The 21,133-nt window shown below is 34.6% G+C and overlaps 1 protein-coding gene across 2 annotated transcripts in view; it reads right to left on the reverse strand.

Moving 5' to 3' along the window:
* Positions 1-21,133, reverse strand: part of LOC119790862 (cGMP-dependent protein kinase 1) — a 121,529-nt gene that overhangs the window by 94,167 nt on the left and 6,229 nt on the right. For both annotated transcript variants that reach the window (XM_038296594.1, XM_038296593.1), the window contains exon 2: positions 15,958-16,124. In XM_038296594.1, coding sequence (XP_038152522.1) covers positions 15,958-16,124 — 167 coding nt within the window. The remainder of the gene's footprint in view (positions 1-15,957; positions 16,125-21,133) is intronic.

The following is a 21,133-nucleotide window of genomic DNA, read 5'->3' on the forward strand; positions in this document are numbered from 1 at the left end:
TTATCAATGGATTATCATCTAGGAGTGAACCTGGTGGACAAAGAGAGTCGCAGTTCTATAGATAATGTAAAAGGCTGAATAACTGAGCTGGCACTGTAATCCTTTTTGTACCAGACTGTTGCCTTTAGCCATACTTCTTCTGTCTAGGACTCAGTATCAGGTAGATCCAATTAACCGTATCTTAATTGTGATCAGGATTTTGGTAGCCACAATTTAATGAACTTGATTGTCAATGATATTGAGATTGAAAATGTGATCCCCCACAGTGCCTGCATCTGTTATTATACATTTATACATTCTCAACCAGTAGTGTGCCAACCACCGGGGGGGGGGGGGGGGGGGGGGGGGGGGGGGTGGTATGCATGGCACCATTAATCTGCCAAGCCAAATTAACATGCGCAGACATCCTCCAGTCTATCCTACAGCAGCAGCAGGCGGAAGCGAGTTTTGTGAGAGTAGATCATGTGACCCAACTTGTTTCGAAATCAGGGCAAGGGATGTCATTACTCGATCTGTACCGGTTGCAGTATACGTACCCCAAGCTCATTTGTGCGTGCGTAATCAGAAATGCAGCCTGGTTGCCCTGATTTTACATTATAAAAAACACTGATATCCATAAAATTAATAGGCATACTATACTACAATGTGTAAAGGATAATTAAGTATTTCCTGAGAGGATAAATGTGATTAAATCCTTTCTATTTTGTCCCTCGTCTGTGCCAAATCTGTCCCGAAATGGGATCCTATGCTACTTCTGGATAGTATGAGAAAGAAATGAAGTCACACCAAAAAGGAATATAACACACAAAGTATTAAAAAAAAGAGTAAGAAAAAAAACAAGCTTTAAAGTTCCTTTTTTTTAAATGCTACTGCAATGTTTACAATTCAAGTAATAAAATTACATATTTTTCCAGGCAACATGAATAATTGTGATCAATAATCATGATTTCAATATTAATCATAAATAATGGTGATTATTATTTTAGTCATAATCATAAATCAGGTAGATGGGATAGATCAAGCCTGATGAGTTTTTGACTCAAATAAGCTAAGTCTCCTCTACGCTCCGTCACACTTACAACCAAATCTAGTTTCTGATTGGTTAATGCAATGCAAATTGACAAAAAAATGATATTCAACTTTCATTTCATTGAAATTTCACTTCACTTTATTGCGCTGTTTGCATCCCCAACTGTTAGTTCACTCCTAAAAGCACATTTACGAAGGGATATCATGCAATTGGTCGCTCCATTCGCTGTGTTCATGTTAGGTGTGAACGCACCATAGAAGGAATAATATTTATAGATGTCTTAAAATGTATGGGCCCTTGGTAATATTTTGAGCACTGGCAGGGCATTGTTAGTAAAGTCCTCTGGATTGGTATTACAGAAACTGTCAGAATGTTTTGACGCAGAAAACAATCTGAATATACAGTCCTATATACTATAAAAACTAAAAAAAAACATGAATTTTCAAATAAATTTAAGATTTAAACCAATATTTTACACAACGCTATAGCCTAAACTAGTGGCTTCTGATTAATGTGGACAACAGTAAACAGAAAAATCTCCCAGTATTTACTTACAGCTGCCAGTCAAAAATGGATGAAAAATGAAAAGCTCACACTGTAATCTCAGAGATTAGTCAATCTTGATTTAGTGATCAAGACTGATTTTGAATGGCTGAATTAGTGAACAGTCCCAGCGATTAAGATTTAACGAAGGGAAACAGTAATCACTCCAAATGCAGCAACTGTCCAGATAATCTCCCCGATATTTACTTAGAATAAACATAGACGAATAGGCTTTTGTATTCATTCTTAAAAAGAGAAGTCTTTCTTACACTGTGTTGTTAACATAAAGAAACTTCACACATATGATTTATAACAGAACAGAGAGAACTCCCCAGGCTAAGGTATTTGACAGACATTCAAAGTATAAAAAAAAAAAATCAAAGAGATGAGCTTTAACAAAAGGCAACTTAATAAGAAAAAGTCTCAAGCAAGAGAGCAGAAACTCAAAATGAACCCTCTTCCAAAGGACCTGTAACACCTGACTCCAGAGACATGTATTGATGAAACTAGCCTTTACTGAAATATGGATTTCTCCAGCAGTAGAAGAAATTACTTCATTCATACACAAAACTTGATTCTATCTTTTATTCAAGTAGAAAATGTATTTTTATTTTTTTTTATTCTAGAGCCGTTTGCAGTATGTGTATATCTTTACTGGGTTTTGTGTGTTTCGTAAAGCAGGCAAGGATTCGTCAACGGCTGTAAAAGAACAGATTACCTCTGTACCGTCTTGTATACTCTGCCTGAACCTCTGCAAACACATTTTATCCAGTCACAACAGACTCTTTATATTGCTGCCAGTCTGTGAGTGACACCTGTATACACAAACCCACAGCAGTACTCAAAACAGCAGGCATGAAATGCAGCACACATTTCTCTCCTAACAAAGATTGTCGTTTGAACCATTTGCATAGTATTCTACTCATAAAAAGCTTTTAAGCTGTTTTTTTCTGCCCCTTTGACTGTTTTCTCCTTCTTCTTTCTACTCTCCTCTAATGTGATGCAAAGACACAATATTGTTGTCTTTCTGCATGAGTAACTTTTGCAAATTACTCATTAATTCCTGCTTCAAGGTGTATTCGTCGGCCTCTGCGGAGGGACGACCAGGATCGATTATTTCATGAATTAAAAATAAACAAAGAACTACACCTGAAAAAGAGACTACAAGAGAAGGAACAGATAAAATATTGTCAGAATACAAGCAAAAGCCAGAATAGGAATCAGCTACAGACAGATAAATAAAAAGAAAGAAGGGGAATAAGACAGCAGAAGAAAAAAAGGTGATAATCTAGTGAAGAAGGACAGTGACAAAAGGACAGATTGGGGACAAAGCTAGTAAGATGGGAGGGAAGAAATGTCAGTGGTGTCATGCTTGGGCATTGCGACTTTTTCTGTGACAATAGGAGGGAATTAAGAGAAAGAAAACGACAATAAACACTTCCCAATGGCAGAGGCAGGAAAGCAGACCAGAAACACCAGAGTCTGAAGATTTCCGCTGTGTGCTACAGGCAGATGGAGCTCTGCTCACTGTTGGATCCAACTATTGGTTTGTTATACTTACAAAAATGTTTACACATAAGTCATTAGCTGAAGTTGCTTTAATCTAAACTGATGTATTTCACAGCTGATTTACCGTTTGTTACTATAAGACCAACTTTTCTAAATAAAACAATCCACCTGCATTATGTGCAGACTGCACAGTGCAGTTTCCTCTCCACTAGTTCCTCAGATGTTTTTTTTGTTTCCACTGCAGAATAAAATGGTGCAATTCTCATGCTTTTCCAAGACCAAAGGAAAGCAAACACATTCTCAGTGAGCGATCTTTCAACAAAACCTCAATATGGGACTAGAAATTCAATATATCAACTGAAACACAAGATTATTACAGATATAAAATCAGTTATAGGCATTTCCTTGTGACATTTAAAGCAGCAATAACTCAGAAAATAAATGTCAGCAGACACATAATATCTAGATTCTACACTTTGATCACTCCTGGTAATTTGATGCAGCTCAACTATTACCTTATTGTGACAAGTCCTTCTGTGTGTACCATAATACCACTTAGAGACCCCCCTCACCTTCTCCCCCTGGTGACACCTTAATGAGCCTCTGCTGAGCACTTGTTAAATTTATCATGAGAGCTGATGTACTTTAGGAGTAGTTATGCTGCAACATATTTCTTTCTTCAGCTATTATTTTCCAGTAACACTTATCTTGTTTAATTTAAAGTTTTCTGACTATTTTACCCACCTCTAATTAACTTTACTCAATGAAAAACAAGCATTTTTTTTATATAAAATGGCACCAGACATACATTAGTTCAATTAGTTGTAAGTAAGTTTTATCATTTTGATAATAATCTTCTATCTATCGTGTCTATGTCACTTGAAATACTTTGCACTGTTCTGATATATAAACAGTATTTTACCAACTCTTGATTTTGGCTTTAAAATTTTCCACTGTTTAATAATATGATCTTAAGTATGCAGAGCTTTAAAGGGTTAGTTTTTAAGTCTCTTACTGAGCTGTAAAAAGCCATCCTATATTTAACTTTTACTTTTTTTCCAAAACAGTGTCTTCAATCTACATAACAGAAACCAATTAGGAGTACACAACTAGATATATGAAATATTAAAACTAAAAAATTAGAAAAGAACATAGGAAGTAAAAGAAGAATAAAAAAATAAAAATAAATTATGCTTCCCTTTGTGATTTTATTGATTGCTCTTTACAGCTAATCACAAGACAATAAAGAGATTTCTAAGCACAAAAATCTCCAATAAGGAACTTTTTCAAGGTGTGTATTTGCTTGACCTATCCAAAAATAAAATAAAAGTTATATAGTAGCATTGCATGTTTAAGATGCTCCTGATTTACACTATCTTGCTCAGTTGCAAAGGCAAAAGCAAATAAAATCAGACAAGTGTCAGTCTCACAGCCTATTCCACTGCAAGCAGTTTTATACTTAGTCGCCTGTGATGCCTTTAAAGCAGACTTTGTGAGTCTCAGCCCCCTGTAGAGAGTTATGGTTCATTATTAATTTGGTTTTCTGATGTAAAGTGCAGCGCTCATCGTGTCAGTGTCAACTACACGCTGGGTTCTGAGGGCCCAATAAAACCAAAGTCCACAAGCTTCAACAAAACTGTCAGCAAGCCTCTATCTGCCACAACTTGCTACTTTTACAGCAAGTGCAGCATCTATTTGAATTCTGCATAAGTTAAGTTGCCAGGCAACAATGCACTGCACTGTGTTTGGGAGCTCACGTTTCTGTAACCAAGTGCATTCTTCGTTTTCACACCATCTTATGAATATGCAACTGTGACTCAAAAAAATTTTTTGACAGTTTAATAGCAGAAGTTGCTCTCCTTGTAATGTTAGAGATATGAAGAATTTCACCCAAACCATAGTGGATGTAATTTGCTTCCCTCATTGTGTTCTTGCACACTTTTGGATGTGAGTCACACATAGGTGTCTAGTGATTTTATCTCAAAGTGACAGACAGCAGAGGGATCCATCTTCCTTTACTCTGGTACATTAAGCATATAAGGGATCCTTCTGAGAACCCCAGCCTGTTGCACAGAAAAAGTCCTTTAACCCGGAACAGCTGTGAGGACCTCCAGCAGAACCAATACTGCTGTCTTCTGTTCATTTCGCTTGGAAATTTGGTCACATACACATGGACATCCTTTGTAACATGATTATTTTGATCTCCAGGTGCTTATTTGGGTAAAGAATTTCAATTTAGATTGAAAATATTTTTTAAAATACACGAAAAAAATGTTTCAAAGTCATGTTTTTTCAAATGCAGCAAGTGAATTTGAGGAGAAGGTGGTAGGGAAGAGATAAGGTGCTAGTAGCAATAGAGGATTATCACAGTCTGAAGCAGACTTCTGCAATTAATGACGCTTCTGCTAAAGTTGTGTAAAAGGCTTAAATAGATGAATCTTCCATTGCAACAGCATTTCACTATGAAATATCTGTTGCATTTAAGAATTTCTTTGCTACCCCTACATTCATTCACTCTGCATTTAATGGAATATTTTTTGTTGAAATTTCCTAGAATGTCAAGAAGCTCATGGTGACATATTTATCTGGTTTAAAGTGGACAAAGGCATCTGAACTTATGAAGTTATTTAAAAAACCATTGTGTCTGGTTCTGGTTAAAATCCCAATGGAGTATTTTGATGTTAGGGTGAAAAGGATTTCTTAACTTGGCTTTTATCTTAGAAATTAAGACCATTGATTTTAAATTAAAGCTTAATTAATGTTTAGTGCAAAGAAACAGGAAATCACTTCATAGTAATAAAAGCTTCCCTGATCCAACAGTGAGATAATCCTTCACTTCACCTATTTGATGTTAACAGTATAACCAGGGTATAACCAATGGTTATTGTGAACAAAGTATACAAATAAATGTTCAAAATAATTTTCCTGGGGTGGATACTGGTATAGTTGGTAGCAATGTTCCCTTACAGTCAAGTACTAACAATAACAATTTTTTTTTCCATCAGCTTAGAGTTTCACCTTAAATCGGTTAAACATAAAAACAGAAATTCTCAAATATCCTTTTATACACTGACGTAATTCTTTACTGAGCGGAACATGCAGGACTCCACAGTTAAAGAAACAACGCTGTCCATTGTTATTCAGTGGTTTATGTCTGAGGCAGTGAGGGAGATGACTGTCAGGAGACATTCAGCTTATCCTTAAAGCAGCACATTTGCTTTCTTCTCCATCAATCTGGAGCACATCAAAAGTGGCATTTAAGCCTCACTTAAACCTCTGTAACAACACTGTATTTGTCTTTCCTGACAGGAGGTCGATAAAATAATTGGAATTCAATGTAATTTGTGTTGAGAACTTGTCAAATCCTGGGTGTAGACTTGAATTCCCAGAACACCTCCACCTCAGTGAATTGGTCTGCTGTTGCTCTGAATATAGTAGGCTGTCAAAGAAGTTGCCAATGCACCGTGAACATTCTAGCTTTTGACTTTTTATTAAAGCCCCTTTCTTTACATTTGATATTTTCTACCTTTCCCTGCTGACTCCCAGAATACACCTCTGAATGAGAAAATAAAATACAGTGTTTATGCTTAAAGCTGACTTTTTGTTGTTGTTTTATTGATCTTCTGCTTCTCTGTAGCCTCGTTCACTCTTCAGATAAAATGTGAGCATTCAGGGTAAATGGGTAATTGGGAAATTGAGAGAATGAAACATACCATATGGAAACAAATACTTTTTTTTATCGGAGGAACTACATGCGGAAGAGGGAAAATAACTGTATTCTAATTTTATAGTAATATTTGCACTGTAATTAATTTACAAAACCAAGCAGACATAATGGTGAAAATAATGGGGTTAGAAAACAGTTTATAAATTAAGTAAACAGAATAAAAAAAATTTGTTTTACATTTTCTTTATAACAAACTCCAAAAGTGTGTTACTCTAACATTCATATTCTATTAATCATTGTTATTTTTCTATTTACTTGCTCTTTGAAATAAATTGGTGTTTAGAAACCTGAAATTAGCAACCTATAATTTTTTCTTCTGAAAAAAAGTCACACAAAGGCTAAGTTAGCTTAGCCACTTTTCAAAATGGAAAAAAAGAGAACATCAAATTCGAGTCAGCAGGGAAACCCCCATTGGTCAGACTCAAAAACGCACTCAGAACTATTTTTTTTAACATTTTCATTTGATGAACATGGAAGATACTAAAAACCAATAAACAAATGTATCATGTATTTATTATTACAAGGAAAGCTCTGCGTGGAAAATATATGGAAAGAAATTTGTCGCTCTTGGATAACACAAAGATGAGGGGTTAAATTATTTTGAAACCCTTGCCGTCCCAGATAAAAAAAAACAAAAAAATTAACTGGCTCATATTGGTTTCTACATGCATTTTAAAAGATTTATTTATTTATTTTATTTTATTTAGATATATACCATTATAACCTATATATTACAGCTAAACAACACTTTTGCATATCAATAAATATTCAGGGTTGGCTAATATCTAATGATTATTTTGAAAATGAAAATGCACAGACATTTTTCATTTTTAGAGTTTTTTTTATATTATAGCAATTTTTAATATATTTTTTTTATATTTAACGATAAATAACCAGTCAACATTTATTGACACTGCTTAGTAGATGGAAATACTTTTTTTCCAAAAATGACCAGGTATAGTAATTTTTGTAGCTATACACTGACTTGCTGGCTAAAATAACATTTATCTTTACATTCTTCTCTATTTAGTGAAGAAACCTAATTTACAATTTCTGAGCTGCATAAAAAGGCAACTATAGTGTATATCTGCCAACTGTAACCCTAATGCATTGTGCTTGTGCAGAATATGTATTTGTTTTAGAAAACACAGTTTTATTGGATCAAGTTAGATAATTGCTTTGAAAGAAATTGTGGGGGATTTACTGTCGATAAAATACTTGATAGTAATTGGATGTGATTATGCGAGTCATTATCATCATCATTAGCCACCTGGATGTGTCTTTGGGGATGACATTGCCAATCAAAAAACAATCTCATCTCTATGGAAATGTGAACCTTTGTTTCAGTTGTAATCAATGTTTTAAAAAGGACAGATGCCTGTTACAGCTCAACGGATGCAACCAAAATATAGAGAACTTTATTTTGATTAGCATGCTAGACTGGATTGATGAAAAGCAAAGCCGGAATACTTTTTTTTTTTTTTTTTATCTTGCAATATCTGATGATTTTGGAATTAAATAGTGGGGTGGAAGATTCAGACTTCATCCCATAATACTGTTTCGCTGATGTCAGGTAGCAACAGCCCAGCGGGCTGCTGGGACAGCAAATCCCATAATGCTTTGCGAGAACAGCACACTGCACAAAGCATTCCAGAATCTATCTGCCTCTTCTGAGGCCTTTTTTTTCTTCTCATAAAATTCTAATGGGCTTCTTTTTCATTTTTTTCTTCTATTACATTATCTATTGACATGCTTGGAAACAGAACTCTGTTAACAGCCGGTTTCTTTCTGAATAAACTTTTGTGGATGACCCTGCTTGAAGAGAGTGTCAGCAAAAGTCAGATGGACAGCTGTCGTCTATAATGGCAGGCAACAGCTTTTTTAAACATATTTACCCAAGACACCAATAAAGGTGGAGGGCACTGATGCTCCAATAACCTTTAATTGGATTCAGAATCTGATTGTGAAAAATATTGAAGCAGTTATTCAAGTAAAGAATACTTATTCACTATAGAAATGCCACACACCATAAAAGTTAGCAGTTATATTAAAAATGTAATTACTAAATAAATAAAGCTACAACAGAAGCTCTGTGACAGATAATGAACCACCAGTTATTACTAGATATTATGGGTTATCATGCCATAAATGACATCAATGCTGCTTCTTTCATTTGCAAGGAAAGTCATGTACAGAGTTGAGATAATGGAACTGCATGTTTCACAGTCAGGCAACTTGACAGCATGTATTTAAAATAGCTTTTTTAAAGCCTTTTGTACGGTGGCCCTGAGGTGCAAAACACTACAACATTAACAAATGCACAACAACATTAATGAAAACACAACAACATTAATAAAAACACTACAACATTAATGAAGCACAAATACAAATTCAAAAACACAACAACATTAACGAAGCACAAATAGAAATTCAAAAACACAACAGCATTAACAAAAACACAACAACATTAACGAAAACACAACTACATTAATAAAAACACTACAACATTAATGAAAACACAACGACATTAACAAAAACACTACAACATTAATGAAAACACAACGACATTAATAAAAACACTACAACATTAATGAAAACACAACGACATTAACAAAAACACTACAACATTAATGAAAACACAACGACATTAAAGAAAACACAACAACATTAATGAAAACACAACGACATTAACAAAAACACTACAACATTAATGAAGCACAAATACAAATAAAAAAACACAACAACATTAACGAAGCACAAATACAAATTCAAAAACACAACAACATTAACGCGAATGCACAACAAAATTAACGAAGACACAACGGAAAAGGTATGTCCCAGTGGGTGACCTTTGTTTTACTTTTGAACCGGAAGTTATTCTGGCTTTAACATGTTTTTTAAAAACATGAATGTTCTCCGTGATCCAAACATGGATAGCTTGTAGTGTTTTTATTAATGTCGTTGTGTTTTCATTAATGTTGTTGTGTTTTCGTTAATGTTGTTGTGTTTTCGTTAATGTTGTTGTGTTTTTGTTAATGTTGTTGTGTTTTTGAATTTGTATTTGTGCTTCATTAATGTTGTAGTGTTTTTGTTAATGTCGTGTTTTCAATAATGTTGTAGTGTTTTTATTAATGTCGTTGTGTTTTCATTAATGTTGTTGTGTTTTTGTTAATGTTGTTGTGTTTTTAAATTTGTATTTGTGCTTCGTTGATGTTGTTGTGTTTTTGAATTTGTATTTGTGCTTTATTAATGTTGTAGTGTTTTTGTTAATGTCGTTGTGTTTTCATTAATGTTGTAGTGTTTTTATTAATGTCGTTGTGTTTTCATTAATGTTGTTGTGCATTCGTTAATGTTGTAGTGTTTTGCACCTCAGGGCCACCGTAGTACGGTTGTCGTTGTGTTTTCATTAATGTTGTTGTGCATTCGTTAATGTTGTAGTGTTTTGCACCTCAGGGCCACCGTACTTTTGGATTTGTTTAATGCAAAACAAGGGTAGGGACTGTAACAGTAAAAACTGCAAATAGATCAAGAAGGAGAGAAGGACAGAAACCAAACCAAGAGATGAATAAAAAACACATGTGCAGCGGTTAAAGAGATGACTGTGTTCTTTGGAGATAAATATTTCAAACCCACCCTGGGGGATCATGAATTAAAAAAACAATTAAGACAACAATTAATGTGGAGTAGTAAATGACCACAGCTGAATTTGAAGCCGTTTCCAGCTGTGTTACATTTCAGTATTCTATCACTGTCACAGATGAAACCTCAAAGCCCCTCTACAATTATTTCCCTTGCTGATTAGAATCATTCCTTTCTCTCTTTCTGTTGCACTTGATAAGAACCAATTCATCAGGCCAGTGTGACACTTGCTCATTGGTGACCTCGCATGACAAGTCACCTCTGCCACAGTCATCTTCTTTATCATGGGGAGAGATTGAAGGCACTGACAACAGATCCGGTGGCCTGATGGTGATACTTTCCAATGTGTGTGTTTTTTTTTTTTTACAGATGAGTTTTGCATGGGATCTGCATGAACTATTTGCATATTTGGCTTATCTATGCAGTTGGCTGATATGATGCCTTTTTTCCAACAGAATAGGGAAGGCTATATATGAACAAAACTACATGGTGCACTCTCTGAAAATACCTATTTTACTGTACTGCTAAATTGCAGAGAAAATGCATATAGATTTCACCATTTCACAAGTGTGGTTCTGAATATTCTGAGAGGGATTTTATCTTTTCACATCAATGTGTACTGGCAATGCCTTGAGAAATACTCAAAAGCCTTATACTTTTTTGAAATGGTTGTCCTACTTCCATCTGCTATGAAATTCCAGAACGCCAATGTATTTGGTTCATCAGGCGACCACTTTAGGGTTCTTTGCAGAAAAAATGTCAACACAGTGTGATGATGCTTTACTATGTGAAGGGTATGTTGAGGGTAATGTGCAGCATTGTTTTTTCTTGATAAATAACATTAGGCAGGTAGGCCAAAAGGTTTAATTTTGATCCTGTCTGACTTTCACTTACTTCGCCTGCTTGGTGGCCTTCATGGCTACCCTTTCATGGATCTGCCTCCATAACATGTCGGCCACACGTGATTTAATTAATGGGGCTCAGATTATTAGATTAAAAGTCTTTAAATATGTAATCTAATCCACAGTTATAGTAAAAGGAGAAAAACTTCAATTATATTTTATTTAATCTTTGTATGTCTGAAATGTAAAACCATTCAATTACATTCAAGTTTGTTTTTAAGAAGAAAATTGCAAGAAAGTTTTCTTAAGGTGCTCTTCAGAAGGGAACAACCTTTAAACCAGCAGCTCTTTGCAAAATGCTTTGCTCCTTCATGGCTACAAATCTATTTTTAACAAGGTTTGTCTGAATGGGGCATCCAAGAAACGGCTCAACAATCCATTAACAAAGAGGTGACCGACAACAGAAGCAACAATCAATTGTGGTGACTGATTCTTCAAAACACAATATCAACCTTTAAATGCCACTGCCTCCACACCGACCAACTTCTCATTGGCTTTTGGTTCCTCTGACCGTCCCTCTGCTTGATCTCATTAAAAGCTTATTTCTAAGTGACGAAAAGTCATACAGTCGGTATTTCCATCCTTTTATTTGTATATTTACATGATATTGTATTAACACATTTTTTACTGTGTGTCACACAGAGAGCTAAATCCAACTCCACCATTAACTATTTGACATATTCAATAAAGGAAAAAACAGATTATAGAAAAATCACATCTGATTCCTGTGGACATCTTTTTAAGATTACTTTCAGGTATTTTGGGGTTTTAATGGAATGGCTCTGGTAAATTCAATATCTTTAAAAAATAAATTAGTAAGTCAATTAGCTTTATTTACATCATGCTGTTTTAAAATAATGAAAAACATTGTTATATTATGAAATGCAAAGAAATTTTACCTTGAGAAAAATAGATAAACTAGTAAAAGTCTCTGTGTGATGACCTGAGAATATTTTGAATAGCTGGATTAATCTGAAGTGGATGTATTCTGTTCTGGTATGAAGTGACATCTGACTTATTGCACTTAATCAGTCAAAACACAAAAATGTTCTCTGCTTGTATTTCAAGGGTGGTTAAGGACTGTTGTTGACTAGAATTCTGATCTAAAAAACTGGGATTCTGGCAGCTTTTGGATCATTTCTAAACGGTATCATTACTCTAGTGAAGTCTCACTCCTTTTTGTCAGAAAAAGTCTAATTAGAACAGCTTATTGGTGAGCTGTGTGTTGTGTGAACAGTGGGAACATTTAAAAGAAACAGCTTTTCAAACACAAGTCTATGTTTTCCCCATTAGACAAGCAACTAACTTTAAGCCTGCTGCTGTAGCCACTGCCTCAAAGGATTCCAGCAGTAGCAGCTTCTGTGACTTTATATCCATCTTTCAAACACCAGTGGTCACTAAATTCTTAGAAAAACTGGTGTTGTATCATATTAAGTATCTTCTTGCAGACTCTAAAGAATAAGACCAACAGCTCCTCCAGGTGTCTGAGAATCACATCTGATTATTGAGGATGCAAAGAAAGAAAAGCTGGAAGAAGATGCTGCCGATGACCTTCCAGTGCACAACACATACCACTTATATGTGGAACACTGCCTGTACAGTGGCTGAAAAGAAGAGACCACAGAGCGTGATAAGATAAGCTGAAAAGAATATATGCTGTCTTTACCCTGTCTGGATGAAACTGTGAGATCTAAGAGAATCATCACAGACCACTATCTGTTCAGCCCTCTGCTCTCTAGAAAGAGGTGTATGAACAGTAGGAACCAAAAGACAATCGAGAAACTGGGGGACTGCTTCTATCTATGTGCAATAAGTATACTAATCTTAACTGTAACATGGGTGCAAAATCATTTTTGCAGATTTTTTTATGTTTTGTTAAAGGTATAACCCCAATTGGGACAAGCGTGTAAGATAATGGATGGATGGTTAAAGGTATAATGGAGGATGTTCTTTTTCCGGGTGGATCATTCAAATAAGTGGTCCTCCTAATTGTCAATCATTTTGGAGATATGATTACGTAAGGCAGTCCTATATCTTTCACTCCATTTGCACTTACTGGTGGTGAGTCTGTCTTAGTGGAAAAACTGCAAATCTTTCTTTGGACAGTAAGAGTGTATGAGCGATGCAAACAGCAAATTATAAGCAGAGTGTGCACGAGGAGAAATGGACTTGTGCATGTACATGTGCATCTTTTTTTTTAGTGGAGAGGGCTGGTCTTTTCAAAAATCCAGGAAATTTCTCCACAATACCTTTAAGTTTCCAATAACAATAACATTTGGAGCTAAGGCATCACTTCAACAAATCATCATCTCACAACATCTCAAGCAAACTGAATACCATTAAAAGATTAATGTTTTTTGTCACTTATTTCAGAAAAGTGAAATTTAGATTGATTTTAATCATCATAGAAAGTAAAATATTTCACGCTTTTGTTGGTTGTTCTTTGCATGATTATGGCTTACATATACTGAAAACCAATATTTGGTTTCTCAGAAAACAACATTTATAGCTAGACTCTGATCTTGCTCCTGCTGATGCCGCAACAGACTGAATAAATGTTAGGCTAATGATAGCATCTTAACATTCTATTTTGATAGAAATTGTTGGTAAAAAGTCTTGCAAGATAAGTGAAGTTGCAAGTATATAAAGTTTTGTTTCTTCTGCTATATTGTGTTTACATGAGCGCAACAGGCTGAAGTTTGCTATGTCTGTTTTAATATGAATTGTTTAGTAAAGGGTCTAAAAGCTTAAAACTCTAGAAGGAAAACAAAATAAGATGCAGGAACTATTACACAGTTTTGCAAGCCGTGCAAAATAAATTGGGATTTATTAAAACTTGTCTGCGCAAAATGCTGGAAGTGTGTCTAACATAATCATAGAGTAGAACAAGAACAAGTATAGGGAGTTAAGCTTATTCAGTGACTGACTACACATATCTTTATTAAATTTATCTGTTCTGTCATGCTGGAGGCGATTTTAAGTATAACCATGCAGTGGGAAAGTTTGAGAAGAATAATTATTGACCTATTTATTATAGATACCATCAGACATTTTTGTATTAAAAGCAACTACAAAAAAACTCAGTTTTTGGTGGGTGAGCAAAACTCCTGCCTGTTCTTCTTGTTAAATGTGAAAGTAGAAAAGCTCACTCCTTTGTTTAAATGGATGCATTTTTATTAACCCGAACCCATTTTAATTTACTCAATAAGGACAGAGGACATCTATAAACAAAGCAGTATGTGCTGATTAATCACTACAAAAGCTGTATTTTATAAATAGCCTTACCCGGGTAATGAAAACATAACCATGTAGATATTTATATGACAATTCACACAAAAGCAAACAATACAAAGTCTAAGAAATAAACTGCTGTCTATTTCTTATATGCTTCCAATATTTTTTTTATTTTTTATTATTTGCAACAAAATTATATTGTTTTATTATTTATAACCACTTAATCTATATAGCCTGGTGGTCCACAGTGCCATATAATCACTTAATATTAGGAAACTTGCCTTATGTGAATCCTGTTTGACTGCAATTTTTAAATTCCTCATCTGTTTTAAAAAACAATTTGAAGGTCTCAGAAGCTTTGGCTGATCCGGCTCTGAAAGAGGATCGTTTTTTGGCGCTTTTAATGGAAAACATATTTGGAGTATCAAAAATTCACCAGCTTGTGGCATTTTGATCACTCCCTCTGGGTGAAGTCGGGTATCGTTCCATCACAGCCCAGTCCATCACGATAACACACAACCTCTGACATTAAAAAAGGATGGCTTTAACTGAAACAAAAGATTAAATGCAAACATTAAAAAACGACTTTATTTCCTTCAAGAAATGAAGCACAAGGTGAAGCTGGGACACTTTGACCATATATGCCTAAATATTTCTCCAAAGATCCGCCAAGAGTCCCACAGAACCAGTCTTTAAAAGGGAAATTGGTATAAAACCTTCCAGACCTCCATCTGGTCACCTTAGCGTTCAAACACTAAGTGAGAAACGGTTGTTGTTTGATAATTTATTTCTTATAGAGCACTACTTCTACAACCTTTTTCTGACAGTGTTAAGCATAAACCTGTAAAAGTACTTTACTAAACGAGTTACATTAAGTGGAACTTCAGTGCAGGGTGCTCTATCCTATTTTATGGCTTCATACCTGTCAATATCCACCGTGTTAATATAATGATTTATTCCAGCTTTAAGTCACTCAATGAGACACTTTGAGGTCATATCTACCATCAGGGAAAAATAATTGTTAAGGGATTAAAACACAGCACCTTTAGTCAAAAATCATGAGGCAAACCTGCCCTCAGTGTTGAAATACACATTATCATGTTCTTGCCTTGTATAATAGGCTAATGAAACATATTCTTCAAAATAAAGTTAATGAGTCAGTAGCTGCGCAGAAAAAAAAATTAAATAAAATCAGCAAAAAAAATCTGTGAACTGCATGATGACACAAAGCGCTTGCGTCATGTATTTCAGGGTAAATGCTAGTTATAGTCTAAGCTCTATTCTTGTGCTACTTCCTACATCTTTGGTTTTCTGTTTAAACTAATTATTATTTCAAAAGTGTGTTTTTTGCTACTGCGGGAGTTTAATTTTACCTTCCATTACATACACCAGCGACCCAACGTCGCCCTCCTTAATGATGCAGCTATCCTTCCCATACTCCACAGGGTACATGCAATCCACAATCTCCTGGATCTGCGACAGCTCCAAGTTCTTCATGAAGTCGTTGTCCAAGATTGCTTCTTTGATCAAATCCTTGGACCTGTAAGCAAAGCAAAAAAGAGGGTCTGAATTAAGTCTTGAACATTTCTATATATTCCCACTAAGTTAATATTTTTTGGTTGTACGTTTCACTGATTCTAAAGCTGAGGTGCGTCTCTAACAGATTTATACAACTTGAAAAAACATGATATTGATGATAAATCCTGCTTTAAAGTCTTCTTCATTTCTTGATTTTTTATGTACTTTGTGTTTCCAAATGTTTTCTTGCAAACCTCTGTGGTCTTCCTCAAACATCTGCATTTATGGAGGAGTTTAATTAAACAAAAGTGATGATCAGAGGGTTGTTTTTTATGTATGCATACCTGAAAAAGTAAGAGCTATATAAATACATATTCCACTGGGTTTTAGATTTTTGATGGGGAATCATTTTTAAAACCTTTTATCCTTTTCTTTCAAATTATGCTCTCTTTGTGTTGGTTCCTCACAAAAAAAAAATCTAGAAGGTGAAATTGAATTTTTTATAGTAACATAACAAAATAGGAAGGAAAAAAACTCTTTATCATGTGTCCATTAATAAAAGATCTAATTAGCACAATTTTATGTAAAAAAATAAAAAATAAAAATTGCTTCAATATTCCTAAGGACATTGACCTGCTCAACATGTAGATCTCTTTCATTTGGTAATGACTATCTAAATTCAAACAGCATGACTTTTTTCCAAAAGCAAATCCTCATTAATAAGAAGCCAAGATAAAAACTTTTTTGTGCTGTTCAATTTTCAAGGTATAAAAAGGTTTAATCTAAGCCTTGTGGAAGTAGATTTATGGATATTCAGGATGCATGTCTGAAAGCCAAATTAGCACTCAGACTGCAGAGGCATTAAGGCTATTCCATCGGTTTTATCCAATCAATACACAAGACTGGAAGAAAATGAACTTTAAAACCAACATCACAGCAGTGTGAGCGGTCAGACGGAAAGCCCAAAAGAAGAAGCAGGGTAAATGAATGGCAGCAACATAAAGAAATGGAAAATTATCATTGAAATCAGCGAGTACACATCAAACGCCACCGATTTTCCTGAGGGGGAGATATATCTTCATAAAGATTTTCCCTTCTGACAGAAGGTGAATGCAGGCCAGGTGCAATGAATTATAAAACCTCAAAGGAAGTGCTAGTCTGATCCTCTACAATTGAAAGAGCTGAAGAGAGACTGGAGCGATGAGGGGGTGACCGGGGATCCCTCATTCATTCAAGTATGTCTTCACCAGCTTCTGAGCTGCTCAGCTGGGCGACACACTGGTGCTTCTGACAGCATGTGGGCTAAATGAATGACGCTAATAACCAGCGTCAGTGATACTCCAAAAGAAGAGACCACTACCACAGAGACAAGAATCCTTTCCACCCTAATAACCTGAATAAATACCTCTTATGTGGTGTGTTTGATTTAATAAAAATGTAGACAACAGCTTTTTCTTTTTTCTTTTTCAGCTTGATGGCATTTTTCGGTTTACTGTAGAGGCTGGTCACCTCGATCAGTTTGAAATAAAAGGGTAAACAACCTGAACGTTTAGAAAGCAGCACTCACTGGAATACCAGCGAGCAGCAGAAACCACACAGCTACAAAAACACAACGTCAAGCTACCATATCAGCAGTGCCCAGATTTATTTTCAGTGCTGTACTGAGCTCAGTCTGTGTTTTTAAAACAAACTCCTCTGCACATTCATGTGTTTATTATCCTGTGCTTTATAGGCGCAGCCTTACTTCTTGTCATGTATGAACTTTTAAGGACAAAAGAACCTGCTTTTTGCAGAGAATATAACCTTTGAAATCGCCAGACTTTTTCCTATTTGACCAAGGGGCTAAATTCCAAAAATGACGTTAACTAACAGTCTTCCTCCTTAGTAAGTTAGGATCTTAAAAACATGTTTATATATATCTGTTTTACTGCCATCACTTCATCTCCCACTAAAAAGTTGTGAAAAATCGAAACTCTCTTAAAATGTATGACCAAACAAAATGCCAGTTTTATCTTAGATTTTTTTTCACTTTGCTGCAGTATATTTAATCTGCCAAAACCCAGATTGCTGGTTGAGGCTCATTCATTGCAGCAAGAGATACTTGTCAGCCAGAGAGAGTAAAATCTTTATGTATTGATTCTTTCAACACAACAGGGTTCCTCAAGAAGTTTTTCCCTTTATCTTTTATATTCTAAAAGTTCTTCAGGTTTATGAAAAAAATCATATTGTTTCAATCCAGTGTTATGAGATTTCATTATTTGCCTTTTGATAAGGAAAATTCACAAATCTGGCAATGATTTAATTCAACTGTATATCAAATTTTAAGGACTTTATATAGAGTAATGTTCTTTTCCCGTTTAACAGTATGTGATTCATATCCTTCTATATACCAGGTGTGTTTTTTGAAAACAAACAAAGCCCCTGAAAACAGGACATATTTTATGGTAGATGTCTAATAATACCAGATTCACCTTTAAAACAGGCAAAAAGGTTAAGGTAGCAAAATGGAAAAAATACCATAACTCTCATGCATTTTAAATAATGTGCATAGAATATCATAGAAAAACACTATATAAATCTCTTAGCGTACCGTTTTAATGTCTACATTCAAATAGTTTATACGAATAGCTTATTTATAGTTTTTAAAGCCATTCATGACTACACTATAACTGTAGCTGACTAAAATCACAAAGAGGGGTAAAATAAATGGTTAAATCAATTATAAAAATATTCATTGACTAATTAGGTGCACCAATTACTGTTAAATGATTTATGTAGACTCTAAAAAGGCTATTGGTGAAAGATCAACCTTCTCATGCAGCAATGAAGCCAAAACTTTAAAAATTATTCGATTCATTTTGCAGTTGGGAGAAAAAACCTTCTGTCTGTAGCCAGAGCTCCTCCAGCTGCCTGTCTAAGCACTGAATTCATTTTTTTTTACCAGTTTTCTACATTTACAATGCATTGAAAATGTGCATTAATTTGTTTCTAAGTTTAAAAACAGTGTGTTAATTCAAAATTAGTGTCTCTGTTATGATTTTCTTTTGAAAAATCACTAGATTAATAGATTTCTAGAATAACCAACCTTTAGCACTAGTTCCTAAGCAGATTTGATACAATTTCCAGACTAGTACATGATAAGTCAATTACTTTTTGATTTCCTCAGATGGAGGCATCATGTGTTGTTTTCAGAATCCTTTGTTCTATTTCATGCTGTCAGATCACCTTAAATCACAGCATTTTCTGATTTTACATATCCAGAAGTAACCAAACAGTTTAATTGGAATAAAAAATGTAATGAACCACATTAGATTAATTATTTAACAGGGGTTGCAGTCATTTTCAAACAGAACCAGCATTCTTTTTAACTGCATTTTATCTTTATTTGTATTAACTTTTTGCATTCAAACATAACAAAATGAATTCAAATAGTTAGTAAATCACATCTTTTTTTTATTTTCCTTCTTTTATATTTGAAAGGGACTAGATAGAAGGATACTTTTCTGCTATGGCAAAGTCAGCAAATGAGTAGTATAAGTTTTGCAAAATGCCATTTTCCACAACCCTCAAAAACACCAATAATTCATCTTTATATTCATAAAAAAATACATTTTGTGTATTCTAAATTGATTTATGGTTCTATGTTACATTCATCTGCTAAACTATGCCATAACTGTATTGCTGAGTTTAAAAGATAAATTTCCCCTGCTAAATTGTTTCCCTCTTCTCTCTCTAAAAACTATTTTTTATTGAAATCATCAACAATAGGTTTGAAAAGCTGAACTGTGACAAAAATAAAATAAAAAATCTCACTTTTACTACTATAGCTGGCTGATCACAGAACACTCATTAGATATGTGAAGTCTGCCTTTGAAAATCTGATCATGCAGCTGCAAGATTTAATATGAAAGGACTGAAGTGTTGCAGCTGTTTTATATTCTCACTCCTTAATCTTTGTTAAAACCTTTATCCTTTATTTGTCAGAGAGGTAAGATTGCTACAATTTTAATCTTGAAACTTCCTATTAAATTTTCAGGAGTAAACTTTAATAAAAAAGTGTTTCTGGACTCTGATAACCCTGAGATAGTGATGATAAAAATAGTTTTAATTTCTTGCTGTTGTAGAGTCTTGATTATGTGAACTAAATTACCCAGAACCAGTTGGAAAAAAAAAAGCAACCTCTATTGATCTGAAATGAGTCTTTTTGACCCTGGTCCGTAACATTTCAAGCTGAGACCTCCAGCCTTGCAGTCCTGATTGCAGCCATTGTTGAGCCAACCTTTTCCAACCAGACCCAATAAAAAAACATCTGCCTCCCTCTTCTATGTGAGAGTGACATATTTGCTTTCATCTACCAGTAAAGTTTAGCCTGAGCAAGTTCAGTCTTCCTTAAAAGGAGAAAATATGCTCTTTTAAGAGAAAAAAAAAAGGAAAACATGTGAGAGAGCCTGACAGAAATGAGACAAGGAAAGAGCAATATATGGATAACGTATGTGCAAATAACACTCAATGATCCTCATAAAGAAGATGAAGTAGGTAAAAAAGGGAAGAAAAACAAAAACATTTAGCCAAACGCAACAGGCATTATCACTGCGCTACAAAAACATAATGAAACAGTAATGAGTCTGCTTCTGAGGAATACGAGCATGCTTGTCATTTCCGTTTATAAATCAATGCAAGCGAAGACAGAAATGAGACAAAAGTATTTAGAGCAAAAAATACCTCTGTATTTAGCAAACTGTGAAGCTATAATTTTCTTAAACCAAATGTTCCAGACAAAACAAAAATATAATTCAAAGACACAATTTCACGTCATCAAAAAGGTAGGCTACTTAAGAGAAGCTATATGCAAAAATGGTTCAACTAATTATTTAGTGGGATTTCACATAAGCAAGCAAAAAGCCAAACTTTAAGAACAAAGAAACAGAAATTAAGCATAAAAAACATTTAAAAAAGATCCTTTTGACTGAAAAACCTGTTATTTGTCTCCACAATTACAAGGAACAACCTTGTTTTCTGTCAGTCTTTCTC

The sequence above is a fragment of the Cyprinodon tularosa genome, unplaced genomic scaffold (assembly GCF_016077235.1).
Source record: "Cyprinodon tularosa strain WSP-4 unplaced genomic scaffold, ASM1607723v1 ctg372, whole genome shotgun sequence".
NCBI classification, from domain to species: Eukaryota; Metazoa; Chordata; class Actinopteri; order Cyprinodontiformes; family Cyprinodontidae; genus Cyprinodon; species Cyprinodon tularosa.